The sequence below is a fragment of the Eleutherodactylus coqui genome, chromosome 13 (genome assembly GCF_035609145.1).
Source record: "Eleutherodactylus coqui strain aEleCoq1 chromosome 13, aEleCoq1.hap1, whole genome shotgun sequence".
NCBI lineage: Eukaryota > Metazoa > Chordata > Amphibia > Anura > Eleutherodactylidae > Eleutherodactylus > Eleutherodactylus coqui.
The window spans coordinates 89,210,631-89,227,265 of NC_089849.1; the positions used below are offsets into that span (position 1 = coordinate 89,210,631).

Sequence of the window (16,635 nt, forward strand, 5' to 3'; positions counted from 1 at the left end):
CGGCGTACGTGAGATACGCTGTCATGTGCAGTCCAAAATCGTTGCCTAACGCAGTGATAGGCCGGCTCACCACCGGCTGCGTCTATCACGCAGCGTTTTGCACTTACGGTCATGTGAGCCCGGCCTTATGGGGTAATGTGCAGTGGCTTTTAAAGAACTTTGAAGTTGTTCCTGCAGCTCCTGGCAAGAGATGAGTTCCGTTTATCCATAAAGTGCGGTTTGCTCCATCCGCCCACTCTGATTGGCAGTTTTCTCATTATGCAGTGTAATAGCTAAAAAAACCTAGCAATCAGTGAAGGCGGACGGGGCTAACAGCATCTCATGAATAAACTGGACTCCTCTCTTGCTGAGAGCTACAGAAACAAGTTAAGTTCTCGGTCATGGTCATTGATTATGAGCCCAGCTGGTATAAATCAGTATTCCTTTCTTTTTGACTATTTTTAAAGGGCCACTCCGGTGATTTAAAAAAAAAAAATCATTATACAACTAGTGTTATCTTGGTTAGTTATTTCTTCCAGGTTGAAGCTTCCAGCCTCTTTTCCCTCACATCGTCATATGATCTCGATTCTGATCAGATCTACTTGGGGTTATGTATTCATTTTCTAGCCAAATTCTTAGTCTATGCAATACTGTTACATGATCCCTGCTACAGAAACTGCCTACAGGAGGACTTAGACACTCCTGTCACAGTTACTGATGATGATCAAACGGCTCCTGTCACACGGTTATAGTAGAGGAGATCACAGCACATCTTTCTAACTTGTATACTTATGGTCTGTAGCTTATATAGGAGAATACAGAAGGTTGTTTTTTTTTTTGTCCCTTTTCCCGACATTGAGGTTATGTAGAAGCTTTTGGAAAGAATCTCAGCAGCGGAGCACCTCTCGCTCTCCTTTTCCAGCTTCTGATTTGCCAGTGAAAATGGTTTCCTCCTTAGTACAGAACACTTTATTCCATTCTCCATTTAAGCATATGCTCTGTAATGTGCTTCCCTATGCCAATCTGTAACCAGAGTGATCTGATTTGTACAGATGACTGTGTGGTAGGGAAGTATAGCACACAGTGTGTGTTAACCCAGCTCAAGTATATCATGACTATGGTGAGGGATAAGGGGTCCATGATTTTTGAAGAGGGGTTCTGTCAATAAAAAAAAATCTATACTTACCTATTCCTCCCCCATCAGTCTACTTACCAGATCTTCACCTCACCTATCTTCTCCTGTCTCCTGCAGTAACGGGGGTTACCACACCTAAAGCTGGCTGATTCTTCTGGTTCCTGTGACGTTACGTACATTGAAAGGCAGTCTCCTTCCTTTCTGGCAATGTACGCTACATCACTAGTTCACAGCCTAGCAGGGAGTGCTGAGCTATTGCAGAGACTGCTCATGCATGCTGTCTCTGCAATAGATCAGCATTCCTTCCTAGCCATTGAAGGCTACGTCATAGGGACGTAACCTTCACTGACCCGCAAGAAGAAGAACGCGAGGAATGCATGCCTCATAACAAGCGGACTGGCTGCAGGTGACGTGATCCGAGGGACTGGGGAAGCTCAGGGAGGAGAAGCTTTGATAAGGAGTCTGACTGTAGAGGAATAAATGAGTATAGATTTATTTTTTTTTTATAACAAAACTCTTTTAAGCCCAGGGTTTTAGACCACTCTTCCGTAGCCCTACCTTTATGAAGTATGCTTTATCTTGATCCTCCTAGTTTATGAATAAAATGCAAGAGCAGCAGTGTAGAGGACTGACATGAGCCCGAGAGTTTATGCTTTGACCAGTGTTTTTTGTCACATAATCGTGAACTTACCACCCAAGATGGCCTCAAATGGTTAGTTAGCAGACTGCTTATAAGGAGAGAGCTGCTCAAGTATGTTAGAAACAAGCCAACCAACTGTGGGGGTTTTGGGTATCTCTGAAATAACTTTATTAATACATTTTGTTCACAATAGGTTTTCATATGTTGGTGAAGTGCACCTTTCATTAAGAATGTTATGAAATAGGGGGCCTAGGGCATCACAAGAGCCTCTGTCCAGCCTGCCCTTCATTTTATGTCAGTCTATGCTTCTCTTAGCGTATTCCCCTCAGTCTATTTTACTTCCCCTTTCCTTCAGTCTATACTCCTGTCTTCCCATCTGTGTCTCTCTTGTCCTTCAGTTTATGCTTCTGCCTTCCCTGCCTCTGTACTCTTGTCCTTCAGTTTATGCTTCTGTCTTCCCAGTCTGTGTCTCTTGTCCTTCAGTCTGTTTCTTTCTTCCCAGTCTATGTGCATCTTGTCCTTCAGTCTATCCTTCTGTCTTCCCAGTCTGTGTGTCTTTTGTCCTTCAGTCTATGCTTCTGTCTTTCTAGTCGGTGTCTCTCTTGTCCTTCAGTCTTTGCTTCTGTCTTTATAGTTTGTGTGTCTCTTGTTCTTCAGTCTCTGCTTATGTCTTTCTAGTCTGCATGCCTCTTGTCCTTCAGTCTATACTTCTTTTTTCCCAGCCTGTGTCTCTCTTGTCCTTCAGTCTCTGCTTCTGTCTTCCCAGTCTGTGTCTCTCTTGTCCTTCAGTCTATGCTTCTGTCTTCCCAGTCTGTGTTTCTCTCCTGTCCTTCAGGCTCTGCTTATGTCTTTCCAGTCTGTGTGCCTCTTGTCCTTCAGTTTATGCTTCCGTCTTCCTAGTCCATGTCTGTCTTGTCCTTCAGTCTATGCTTCTGTCTTCCCAGTCCATGTCTCTCTTGTCCTTCACGAAAAGAATGTGGAAAAATACTGGTGTGAAGGCGCAACCCTCCAGGCACTTCTTCTTTATTTCACAAAATAAAATCCAGCAATTGAAAACGCGTTTCGGGGACGACCCCCTTTGTCAGTTTGGCTGGATAAAACACTGAGTGATATGTACAAATAACTAGTGGAGGAGTGATTAACAAAGAAAGGGAGGGGAAAAAAAGGAAGAGGGGAGGGGAAAAATAAACAAAATTCATATACATAATGAAATCTCACAAATGTATCAATAAATACGATAAATATATAAGAAGAACATAGATCTGAATAGTGATAAAATATATATGACAGAAGTATTTCACCACTCTCACTGGGTCTTGCTCCACCCTCCTTTTTCATCTCTTTTACTCTCTTGTCCTTCAGTCTATGCTTTTGTCTTCCCAGTCTGTGTTTCTTTTGTCCTTCAGTCTCTGCTTCTGTCTTCCCAGTCTGTGTCTCTCCTGTCCTTCAGTCTATGCTTCTGTTTTACCAGTCTGTGTCTCTAGTCCTTCAGTCTATGTTTCTGTCTTCCCAGTCTGGATCTCTCTTGTCCTTCAGTCTCTGCTTCTGTCTTCCCAGTCTGTGTGTCTCTTGTCCTTCAGTCTCTGCTTCTGTCTTCCCAGTCTGTGTCTCTCTTGTCCTTCAGTCTATGCCGCTGTCCTGTCTTCCCAGTCTGTGTGTCTCTTGTGCTTCAGTCTATGCCGCTGACTTCCCAGTCTGTGTGTCTCTTGTGCTTCAGTCTATGCCTCTGTCTTCTCAGTCTGTGTGTCTCTTGTCCTTTAGTCTATGCTTCTGTCTTCCCAGTCTGTGTCTCTCTTGTCCTTCAGTCTCTGCTTATGTCTTTCTAGTCTGTGTGTCTCTTGTCCTTCAATCTATGCTTCTGTCTTCCCAGCCTGTGTCTGTCTTGTCCTTCAGTTTATGCTTCTGTCTTCCCAGTCTGTGTCTCTTGTCCTTCAGTTTCTGCTTCTGTCTTCCCAGTCTGTGTCTCTTGTCCTTCAGTCTCTGCTTCTGTCTTTCCAGTCTGTGTGTCTCTTGTCCTTCAGTCTCTGCTTCTGTCTTCCCAGTCTGGGTCTCTCTTGTCCTTCAGTCTATGCCGCTGTCCTGTCTTCCCAGTCTGGGTCTCTCTTGTCCTTCAGTCTCTGCTTATGTCTTTCTAGTCTGTGTGTCTCTTGTCCTTCAATCTATGCTTCTGTCTTCCCAGCCTGTGCCTCTCTTGTCCTTCAGTTTATGCTTCTGTTTTACCAGTCTGTGTGTCTCTTGTCCTTCAGTTTCTGCTTCTGTCTTCCCAGTGTGTGTCTCTTGTCCTTCAGTCTATGCCGCTCTCCTGTCTTTCCAGTCTGTGTGTCTCTTGTCCTTCAGTCTCTGCTTCTGTCTTCCCAGTCTGGGTCTCTCTTGTCCTTCAGTCTATGCCGCTGTCCTGTCTTCCCAGTCTGTGTGTCTCTTGTGCTTCAGTCTCTGCTTCTGTCTTCCCAGTCTGTGTCTCTCTTGTTTTTCAGTCTCCGCTTCTGTCTTCCCAGTCTGTGTCTTGTCCTTCAGTCTATGCTTCTGTCTTCCCAGTCTGTGTTTCTCTCCTGTCCTTCAGTCTCTGCTTATGTCTTTCCAGTCTGTGTGTCTCTTGTCCTTCAGTTTATGCTTCCGTCTTCCCAGTCTGTGTCTGTCTTGTCCTTCAGTCTATGCCGCTGTCCTGTGTTCCCCTCAGTCCTGTCTTTCTCTTTTAACCCAAGCCCTTATCTCTGTGTTTCCTGCCCCCTGAATTTATGTACCCCCTGCTGCTTACACAGCCCTCGCCTAGAAATATTAGATGTTATGGAGTATTTTTATAATTCCTTTTTAAAATACCGGATTATAAAAGACGATCTCTGCCCCCTCCACCCGATGTGTGACCCTCATAACTCCCGTTTAATGACACTCAGATACAGAAATTTGATATCAATGAAAACAGTAAGACGTCCTTGTTGCCCATAGCAACCAATCATAGCGCAGCTTTCATCTCTCAAGCTGCTGAGGTATAATGAAAGCTGCACTGTGATCGGTTCCTACAAGCAACAAGGACTGTTTTACTAAATGAGGCCCAAAACGTTTTATTCTGCTGTAGCCGTCACTTCGAGGATATGATACAAAATAACTGCTACCAAGATTTTCACATCTACCAGTCTGTTATTAATGTGCAACCTCAGTTTTGATCGAACTTTGGTGAAGATTCACCTAGTAGGCACACAATTCAAGTGCTACTCCCATTTTAACCCTTTACTGACCAAGCACTGTAAATATATGGCACTTGGCGTGGTGCTTTAATCCCGCAGTATAAAAAATATTGTAGGATTGGACGTTCCGCTGCCGACTGTGTGGAAGATTCTGCGCAAATGTGTGTGATGTTATTATCCCTACTGACTGCAATTGTTACCGGCCCTGAAACCAGACGACAAAGGGCGGCAACGTTCTTTCTGCGAAAGTATTAAAGCTATGTGTCGTGGAGACTTTAGTGATGCCTTCTACTTTTCAAGCACAGTTAACAAACATAATGTGACAATCTGGGGGGGAAGACCCACCTGTCTGCATGGAGCGTATGAGACCACCCCTCCTTCCCCTATTTTCACAATGACGTCAGAAATGAGTGGCGACAGATGGGTCAGCCGTGCAGGTGGTAACAATAGTGACTTCTTCCTCTGCCTCCATGTTTCCCGGACCTTCCACCATGTGATATCGTCCTCTGTGGGAGTATTAGAGTCTACATGCCCGCCCACCCCTGTTGCATCCCAGAAGTCATTGCATCAGTTAGTCGGGATCCGCTACAACATGTATGTCAGGAACGTGACTGCAGGCTCCTTGTGTGCCCAGTGATAAAGGGGGTCACAGTGATCACCTTTCAGGGGGAAACATTTCTGATGGTGTACAACTAAACATTTTGAGTTTCTATTTCCATTGATATTACATTTCTGTATCTGAATGTCATTAAATGTGAGTTATGGGGGTCTCACATCGAGAAGATCATCTGAAGGACCCTGTGTAGCAAAATTCTGCCAATCTAGGATTCTCAGAATGTACCAGGCTATTGGAAGTATGTATATGAGCATGAATCCAGACTATTGGGTAAATGTGTGTCAATAGGGCAAGGGGCTTATTTTATGGAATGCCGGATTAGCAGGTTTTTCAGACCACTGGATGCCATGTTAATAGAATTTTCTGTGGTTGTTTTCTTTATACAGTATCATTTCTTTTTCATTTGATTTGTTTAGTATTTTCCGTGTAGTTCTTCTATAGAAATGAAACTAGTAATTTGACTGCAAGCTATAATTTTCTGACAACAAAAGGAGACGCTGAACCCCAACCATCATCTGACACATTTTTCCTCCGTTAATTGCACAAAGTGACGGCTGCCAACCTGAGCAGCTGCTGCAGCGACATTACCGAGAGGCCTCTGCTGTAGTACTCGCACGTGCCAGTAACGCATCCAGCCGTCGGAATTTACAACCCTCTCCCTATGTGTTTTCCAGGCGTCTATTCTAGACCTGCACTCCGGAGCGCTGTCAATGGGGAAGAAGTTTGTAAATATATATGGGTAAGTCTCTTACCGCCTGCTCACAGTTTCTGCATTCCTCAAGCCATTCTTTGCTCACCCACTCCTTCACCTTTCCACTGCCTTCTATTGTTACACCAATCTTTCATTCCATTTACAATCTCTGCTTGCTTTTCGGAACATTAACATCCCTCTAAGCTGTTTTGTCACATTATTCATTTATTTGCTTTATTTCTCTAGCGATCTTACATCTATCTGTCATCTATCTCATCTCTATATATTGTTGGGGTCTTGTGTTGGGCTCGTGACACTAAATATTGTTCATGGCTTCACAAGTCCAAACTTGTTTACCTAGATTTTTTAACTAATTAAGACCAGATAGCAAAACATATTCCAATCTGTTTTCATTTTCTATTGTCTGCACATGATGATGGGGGCAGCTATTCTGCCTTTAGGACGCATATTAGCCTATTGCTCCCCACTTCTACACAAGCCAACCTAAACAACCAATGACCGTGAATCAGCCAAACCAAGTAACCAATCACCTTGAATCAGGCAAACCAAATTACCAATCACCAGGAATGAGTGAATCCAAACAACCAATCAGGTTGCGGATGTTGTGTATTTGGGGAGTAATAGAGATAGATGCATCCAGGACAAGTTCCCCTGTATACCTCGACTTTGTTTACAGATCCAATTATCCAGCCCCTGTTCTCGCTCTGCCTGTTCCTGATTAGGACTCACTATAAAAGCCTAGTCCTGCCACTCCCTCCTTGCGTGATTATTCTGCTCCACAGCATTGATTAGCTCTACTTTTGCCTGCTCCTCTGCTATTGCCACAAGACCTCCTGATACCAACTTCTGGCCTTCCTACTGACTACGCTCCCCGCCTCATCCATCTGTACTGCAAATTGAGACCTCCCGTTGCTGACCCCTGGCTTCCCTTCTGACTGTGCTCCCTGGCTCATCAATCTGTACTGCAAACTGAGACCTCCCGTTGCTGACCCCTTGCTTCCCTTCTGACTATGCTCCCCAGCTCATCCATCTGTACTGCAAATTGAGACCTCACATTGCTTACACCTAGCTTTTCCCTGACTACTCTCCAGACCTGCAGCTATTACACCTTAGGCTCCAACACAGTGGCTGAAACCTCTACACATACAATGTACTTGGGGGGAGCATTGAATTCTCTGTTTTAGGCATGCTATGTGAAATGTGCAGAGGTCATTGTGCAGGGAGGAGGGATGAGGGTGAGCTGTGACTATCACCAATTGTGAATAGTGAATCCTGTATTATTTATATATAGGTGTTACCTTCCATTGTAATCCTGCCTTATTATAATAATGATATGACTGCTGAAAAGTTTTCTCTACAGAACAGGAAGTATAAGACTATTCTTGCAGGAGTGTTCTTTAAAAAAAATATACAGTATTTTTTCAGACTATATAAGGTACACCCCAGGTTTAGAGAACAAAAAGATTAATAATGAAGAAAAAATGCCATGCTAATTAAAACTTTCCTGGGGGTCTAAGGAAAGGAAGTGGTCAATGTCACCAACTACTTTGGTGGTCTAGTCTAGCGCCTCCTTTCTTGGTATTCTAGGGTAGCTGTAGAGGAGGAGGGGGTCAGCAGCCAACAGTCCACATAAGGGTATATGCACATATAGCAACCTTTTTTTACATGCACATCTGCACTGAAATCCGCACTTGATTTCATTGCTGATTTTCAGTACGGATTTCACTCATTGCACGACTATTAATGAAATGCATGGTGAAAATGTGTCGCTTTTCTGCAGCATGACTTTTCAACTGTGGATCTCTTCAGCTGTTAGTGAATGGCATTTGTTAAACCCCTTTCACTTACATTATACTGAACATTGTTGTGAAATGCTGGTATGTATTGGTATGCAGCTGAAATTCCGAACCGATTCCCCTATGTGTGAACTCACCCTAAAACTTGGTGTGTCCATCTTTTGTATACGTGTCCAGCTCAGCTGCACACACACAGCTCTGTTAAGCTACACACAAGGCTGAGTGTATGTGTGCGTGTAGCATAGCAGGGCTGTGTATGTAGCATAGCAGGGCTGTGTATGTGTGTATGTAGCATAGCAGGGCTGTGTATGTAGCATAGCAGGGCTGTGTATGTAGAATAGTAGGGCTGTGTATGTGTGTGTGTGTGTAGCATAGTAGGGTTGAGTGTTTGTAGCATAGTAGGGCTGTGTGTATGTAGCATAGCAGGGCTGTGTGTATGTAGCATAGCAGGGCTGTGTGTGTGAAGCATAACAGGGCTGTGTGTGTGTGGCATAGGAGGGCTGTGTATGTAGTATAGCAGGGCTGTGTATGTGTGTGTGTGTGTAGCATAGTAGGGTTGAGTGTTTGTAGCATAGTAGGGCTGTGTGTATGTAGCATAGCAGGGCTGTGTGTATGTAGCATAGCAGGGCTGTGTGTGTGAAGCATAACAGGGCTGTGTGTGTGTGGCATAGGAGGGCTGTGTATGTAGTATAGCAGGGCTGTGTATGTGTGTGTGTAGTTTAGCAGGGCTGTGTATGTGTGTGTAGAATAGCAGGGCTGTGTGTGTATGTAGCCTAGCAGGGCTGTGTATGTAGCATAGCATGGCTGTGTGTGTGTGTGTGTGTGTGTGTAGCATAGCAGGGCTGTGTATGTGAGTAGAATAGCAGAGCTGTGTATATGTGTGTAGCATAGCAGGGCAGTGAATGTGTGTGTAGCATAGCAGGGCAGTGTATGTGTGTGTAGCATAGCAGGGCGGTGTATGTGTGTGTAGCATAGCAGGGCAGTGTATGTGTGTGTAGCATAGCAGGGCAGTGTACGTGTGTGTAGCATAGCAGGGCAATGTATGTGTGTAGCATAGCAGGGCAGTGTATGTGTGTGTAGCATAGCAGGGCAGTGTATGTGTATGTAGCATAGCAGGGCAGTGTATGTGTGTGTAGCATAGCAGGGCAGTGTATGTGTGTGTAGCATAGCAGGGCAGTGTATGTGTGTGTAGCATAGCAGGGCAGTGTATGTGTGTGTAGCATAGCAGGGCATTGTATGTGTGTGTAGCATAGCAGGGCATTGTATGTGTGTGTAGCATAGCAGGGCATTGTATGTGTGTGTAGCATAGCAGGGCAGTGTATGTGTGTGTAGCATACCAGGGCAGTGTATGTGTGTGTAGCATACCAGGGCAGTGTATGTGTGTGTAGCATAGCAGGGCAGTGTATGTGTGTGTAGCATAGCAGGGCAGTGTATGTGTGTGTAGCATAGCAGGGCAGTGTATGTGTGTATAGCATAGCAGGGCTGTGTATGTGTGTGTGTAGCATAGCAGGGCTGTGTATGTGTATGTAGCATAGCAGGGCTGTGTATGTGTGTGTATGTAGCATAGCAGGGCTGTGTATGTGTGTGTATGTAGCATAGCAGGGCTGTGGCTGTGTATGTGTGTGTGTGTAGCATAGCACGGCTGTGTATGTGTGTGTGTGTAGCATAGCAGGGCTGTGTATGTGTGTGTGTGTAGCATAGCAAGGCTGTGTATGTGTGTGTGTGTGTGTGTAGCATAGCAGGGCTGTGTATGTGTGTGTGTAGCATAGCAGGGCTGTGTGTATGTAGCATAGCAGGGCTGTGTGTATGTAGCATAGCAGGACTGGGTGTGTAGCATAACAGGGCTGTGTGTGTGTGTGTGTGTGTGTGTGTGTAGAATAGCAGGGCTGTGTGTGTATGTAGCATAGCAGGGCTCTGTGTGTGTGTGTATGTAGCATAGCAAGGCTGTGTATGTGTGTATGTAGCATAGCAGGGTTGTGTGTGTTTGTAGCATAGCAGGGCTGTGTATGTGTGTAGCATAGCAGAGCAGTGTATGTGTGTGTAGCATAGTAGGGCAGTGTATGTGTGTGTAGCATAGCAGGGCAGTGTATGTGTGTGTAGCATAGCAGGGCTGTGTATGTGTGTGTGTAGCATAGCAGGGCTGTGTATGTGTGTGTGTAGCATAGCAGGGCTGTGTATGTGTGTGTGTAGCATAGCAGGGCTGTGTATGTGTGTGTGTGTAGCATAGCAGGGCTGTGTATGTGTGTGTGTAGCATAGCAGGGCTGTGTGTGTGTGTGTGTAGCATAGCAGGGCTGTGTGTGTGTGTGTGTGTGTAGCATAGCAGGGCTGTGTGTGTGTGTGTGTAGCATAGCAGGGCTGTGTGTGTGTAGCATAGCAGGGCTGTGTATGTGTGTGTAGCATAGCAGGGCTGTGTATGTGTGTGTAGCATAGCAGGGCAGTGTATGTGTGTGTAGCATAGCAGGGCTGTGTGTGTGTGTGTGTAGCATAGCATGGCTGTGTATGAGTGTGTGTATCATAGCAGGGCTGTGTATATGTGTGTGTGTGTGTGTGTGTGTGTGCAGCATAGCAGGGCAGTGTATGTGTGTGTAGCATAGCAGGGCTGTGTATGTGTGTGTGGCATAGCAGGGCTGTGTATGTGTGTGTGGCATAGCAGGGCTGTGTATGTGTATGTAGCATAGCAGGGCTGTGTATGTGTGTGTATGTAGCATAGCAGGGCTGTGTATGTGTGTGTATGTAGCATAGCAGGGCTGTGTATGTGTGTGTATGTAGCATAGCAGGGCTGTGTATGTGTGTGTATGTAGCATAGCAGGGCTGTGTATGTGTGTGTATGTAGCATAGCAGGGCTGTGTATGTGTGTAGCATAGCACGGCTGTGTATGTGTGTGTGTGTGTAGCATAGCAAGGCTGTGTGTGTGTGTGTGTGTAGCATAGCAGGGCTGTGTATGTGTGTGTGTAGCATAGCAGGGCTGTGTGTATGTAGCATAGCAGGGCTGTGTGTATGTAGCATAGCAGGACTGGGTGTGTAGCATAACAGGGCTGTGTGTGTGTGTGTGTGTGTGTGTGTAGAATAGCAGGGCTGTGTGTGTATGTAGCATAGCAGGGCTCTGTGTGTGTGTATGTAGCATAGCAAGGCTGTGTATGTGTGTATGTAGCATAGCAGGGTTGTGTGTGTTTGTAGCATAGCAGGGCTGTGTATGTGTGTAGCATAGCAGGGCAGTGTATGTGTGTGTAGCATAGTAGGGCAGTGTATGTGTGTGTAGCATAGCAGGGCAGTGTATGTGTGTGTAGCATAGCAGGGCTGTGTATGTGTGTGTGTAGCATAGCAGGGCTGTGTATGTGTGTGTGTAGCATAGCAGGGCTGTGTATGTGTGTGTGTAGCATAGCAGGGCTGTGTATGTGTGTGTGTGTAGCATAGCAGGGCTGTGTATGTGTGTGTGTAGCATAGCAGGGCTGTGTGTGTGTGTGTGTAGCATAGCAGGGCTGTGTGTGTGTGTGTAGCATAGCAGGGCTGTGTATGTGTGTGTAGCATAGCAGGGCTGTGTATGTGTGTGTAGCATAGCAGGGCAGTGTATGTGTGTGTAGCATAGCAGGGCTGTGTGTGTGTGTGTGTAGCATAGCATGGCTGTGTATGAGTGTGTGTATCATAGCAGGGCTGTGTATATGTGTGTGTGTGTGTGTGTGTGTGTGTGTGTGTGCAGCATAGCAGGGCAGTGTATGTGTGTGTAGCATAGCAGGGCTGTTTGAGTGCGTGCGTGCAGCAGACCTGTGTACATATGCCAAAAAAGAGTACACACCAAGTTTTAGGGAGAATTGTTAGCAGAATTGTTGTGTAATTTTGGCTGTGGAGGGTGTGTCAAAATTCTGCAACAAAGTACAGTACAATGTAAGTGAAATGAGTATCAAACACCAACTGTCTCACAATGGAAGACCTTCACAGTGGTAAATAATCATGCTGCAGCTGCATGCGCTATCTGTTGCAGAAAAGCCATGAATTATCACAGCGCATTTCATTCACTGCAATGCAATAAGTGAAAACTGGGACGAAAATCCGCATCACATGACGTCAAGTGCAGATTTACATGCCGAAACATTCTATGTGTGCGCGTACCCTTACAGGAGTGCATTGTTGCTTCTTAACCCCCTACACCTACCCTGGAATACAAAAACGTAGGCGCTCCACTAGACCAGGGGTCCCCAACTCCAGTCCTCAGGGGCCACCAACAGGTCATGTTTCCAGGATATCCTATAGTAAGAACACCTGTGGCGACGTCTGAGACACCGACAATAATTACATCACCTGTACAACACTGAGGAAGTCCTGAAAACATGACCTGTTGGCGGTCCCTGAGGACTGGAGTTGGGGAACCCTGCACTAGACCACCAAAGCTACTGTCATCGACCCCTCCTCTTCCTCAGACCACCAGAAAAGTTTTAATTAGGATGAAATATTTTTTCCCTATTTTTGTTGTCTAACTCTAGGGGGCATCTTATGGTTACTTGTATCTTATAGTCCAAAAAATATGGTATATATATTCCTGACCCTTTACTGTGATGCTCACGGCCTTGCTCCAGCTTGCCTTTGCTAGCATGCTGCAGTGATTTATTACCAATTAAGCCCTATAATAACTTGCATGATTGAATATGGCTCATCCACAGAAAATATATTGTGCCGTTCACCTTGAAGATGGCCTGGCAAGCCTCCACATTCAATCTTTTTCTTATTAGAAATTCTCAGTATCAACTTCCCCACCCGGTTCTTTGCCTGCCATATATCTTAAGAGGGCAATGGGGAATGCTAAGGTCTAGTGTGACACTTTGGGAATTAGTCATTTGCTGGGATCGCCGTCTCTGGGGTCAGACAGTTGGGATTCACATATGAAGTCACTCCAACACATTGAATTACTCTTTCGAATTACTGCCCTGCCAGCTTTTATTCGCAGCTTTTCATGTAACGCAGCAACACATTGCAGAAACACAGCTCACAATCTGTCCGTCTAGCCTCTCACTGACGGATACAATTGCCCCTTAGACCAGGCTGACATGGCCGTAAGCGGAAACCGCTGTGAGCCCGGCTGTGACCCAGGCTTGACAAAGACCCGCTGTATATAGGGGCGAAACGTCGCTACTTTTATGGCTATGAGGTGTTTATAACTGATGCTTATGCATTAAAACCTTTAAGCACCTAACCTGCTGCCTGACCCTGCTTCTTTTTGGATTTGATACATTGGGATTCCTGTGGATTCAATCCCTTTTTCAGGCGAGCAGCAATTTCCTTTGGAAGGGTCCCCCTATACGGTTGGTGAGTGCTGCTGTACCCCTCAGTCTTCACGTGACCCTGCGTACGGCTGTGTATAGCGGCGAAAATGTACTGCGCATGACCGCGTACTCACGCATGCAGTATGTCTGTGTTTATGTTTGTATTCCCCGCGCCGGCGTTTAGTGATGAGGCATATACCTGCAGCCGGTCTGCAATGTAATTGCGTATATGAGTTGCGGGTATATACGCGACCATAGACAACAATGGGCTCTATGTCGCATGTATCTGCGATAAAATAAAACATGCTGAAGTTTATATTCCGCTGGCGGATTACGCAATTCCGACACGCTAATGTGATCAGAAGTGCATAAGGCAATGCAATTTATTGCCTGCGAGATACCGCATATCACAGAGGCGGACAGAGCCCGCAGAATACATAATTCAAATCTGGTTGTGTGAGACCAACATTACTGATGAGATGCAGTGACAGCCGACTGCCGCTGCCGGATAGTGCGAGATCTGTCATGATCTCGCGCTATCCCTATGACGTAAGCGTACGTCATTTTGCAGGAAGTACCCCGCTCCCGTGGCGTACCCTTACGTCATGGGGAGGGAAGGGGTTAAAGAGAATGGTGCTGTCCTGCACCACCACACACAACCCATGCATAGGGTTGGCACTGTTTTTTGAGGAGGTGACAGCAAATGTTTCTCGAAACCTGTACAACCCTTCAATCAGAACATAAGAAGCTCACATTTACTTGGCTGCCCATTTTCAAAAGCTCTGCTTTCTGTGAGTCATTGTAAACCTTTATGCTTGCATTCACTGACCATGTCCTGCTGATACTCGGATACGCCGCACATCAGAACACTACCCGTTCAAACCTCCCGCAATGCACCGCCGCAGAGCATTTCCACTTCAATGCTAATGATCACGCTCCTGTGTCATCTCAACATGATCAGACATGTTTATTTTCACTGATGGCAAGCAGTGATCTTGAGAATGGTGAAGATTTAAAACACAAAGTATCACATAGTAGAGCTGTTAACCCTTTCCAATCCAATTTGTATCCTGGTTTTCCTAGGGGGGCTTACTCTTTTTCTGCCATTATGCAATGGCGCTATCTTCTGGCTAAAGCCAGTACTGCATGAGGTGACACGTTGGATAGGCTCCGACAGCAGAAAGGCTGGCAATATACAGTAAGAGAACCCCGACGGATGTCTTCCAACATCAGAGCTGTACAGCCTTAAATCATAATGTCTTCAGGAGGTCAGACAGTGGATTGGAAAGGGTTAATACTGCAGTACATTAGCTTTCTGGCTTTATATATCAGTTCTATAGTCGGAGGATCCTGCATGCAGAACCCCATATTTTTGTTTCTTGGGCAAAACAAGAAATTGAGACTAATTGCTCATTTACACGGGCATATTTTCACTGCGTATTATGCATGTGTACATCATGCGTGTAAAAGAGTCAATGAAAGTAAATGGACGTTCGTTGATCACAGCATGCTCTATTTCACCGCGTGTCGTGCAGGGTGAGCCCTATTCATTTTTATTGAGAGGGTATGCAACGCTGTCAATGCGCAATACATTGTGTATGTGCGGGGATACATACTCAACTCCCGCCATAAAACAGAGCGGGGAATAAAAAAAAGACACACTGCGCAAGACCGCAGCGTTTTACATATATAGTCCCCCTGGTCCCACCAGTCCTGAGATTATGGAAAATCAGATATACACCCTGGAGATGGGGGAAAATGCAGGATACAAGTCATTATGAACCCCGTGTGGCAGCAGAAATGCAGTCCTAAACTCTCGCTCATGACCTGAAGGTTGTAAGTTCAATCCCTGCTTGGTTCAGGTAGCCGGCTGAAGGTCGACTCAACCTTCCATCCTTCCGAGGTTGTGAAATGAGTACCCAGTTTGGTGGGGGGTAATAAATAAATTACCTGAAAGCGCTGCGGAATAAGTTGGCGCTATACAGATAACAAGATTTATTTATATAATTGTGCACACTATGTGACTACGCTCGGCGGTTCCATGACAGCGGCTGAAGATAGCGCTGTGGCAAAACCCCGAACACAAACTAGAGGAACCATTCACTAGTATTGTTTAATGGATACCTCCTTGGTGTTCATCTTACAAGGTTTCCATTTGTTTCCCTTATATTTGAAGTACAGAATAAAGTGGTTGGCTACGTTATTCTGTACTCCAGATATATCAGAAACAATGGGGAACCTTGTAAGATGGACCACAGAGAGGTATCTGTTAAACAATACCATTAAATGGCTCCTTTTTGTTTCCGTTCCGGAGTTTTGTCACAGCGCTATTTTCAGCAGCTGTCATGGAACCCCCGAGCCTAGTCACATAGTGTGCACAATAACGCTATGTGAACGTCAACTGAAAAGTCAGCTATGCTTTAAATGATAACGATTGCCTGCAGTCACCAGTAGAGGGAGCTCCAGAGTCTTCTGTATACTGTTTTATTGAGTTGCATGAATAAACATTATACAGTATGTTTCCCTAGTAGTGGCCAGGGCAGACAGAATTTCGTAACCTAATCTTCTATCTATAGAGGGATTTTGGGGATTTGTAGCAGACAGCCCTTAGGTTATTCACCATACTAATTCCTCTTCTTGGTCTCACAGGTATTATGGAGAAGAGATGAAAGAGATTCTGACTGAGGAGGATTTTCAGCTTTATCGGTAAGATTATAGGTTTCCTTCATTACATTTTGCATGGTGGTACAGTAACAGTCCTTAAACCAGGCTTCCAGAAGTTGCTGCAAGCACAGAGTGACTCCTCTGGTACAAGTACACCGGGATACAAGTCACTTCTGAGCCGTCTTCTTCAATGTTCTTCAGTCTTTTACATTAGTTTTATAGACATTTCTTTGACAGTCAGTCATCAATATGTCTGTTGTTTGGCAGCCATTAGGTCCAGTTTATGCTGGATTAACCAATTGCGGACCACACATAGACTATAACATTGAGGCGGTCCACATTTTTCTCTGCATAGACTTGTAAAATGACTGTGTAGAGATCCCCTGAAGCCCCCCACTGTGCAGGAGCTTTACCGGGAGACCAATCAGCATGGCCCCCAGATATGTGATCGCTGTGACACAGGGAGAACACACTTCTGTCCCCCCTTACCCCTGCATCTCGGAGCTCAGATCATTCTGCCAGCTCCCTGTCATGTAGCTCTGTGACCCAGCTGTACCAAAACAGGGGAAGTGAAGCAGCTCATCAGTGTGGTCTCTGGGCATGTGAGGGCAGTCACAGCTATCACAGATAGTTTAATTCCAAATGAAAACCTGTT

At 45.4% G+C, this 16,635-nt stretch overlaps 1 protein-coding gene across 2 annotated transcripts in view; it reads left to right on the forward strand.

The window, feature by feature from the left end:
* Positions 1 to 16,635, forward strand: part of OGFOD3 (2-oxoglutarate and iron dependent oxygenase domain containing 3) — a 94,521-nt gene that overhangs the window by 27,585 nt on the left and 50,301 nt on the right. For both annotated transcript variants that reach the window (XM_066588163.1, XM_066588164.1), the window contains 2 exons: positions 6,227 to 6,291; positions 15,966 to 16,022. In XM_066588163.1, coding sequence (XP_066444260.1) covers positions 6,227 to 6,291; positions 15,966 to 16,022 — 122 coding nt within the window. The remainder of the gene's footprint in view (positions 1 to 6,226; positions 6,292 to 15,965; positions 16,023 to 16,635) is intronic.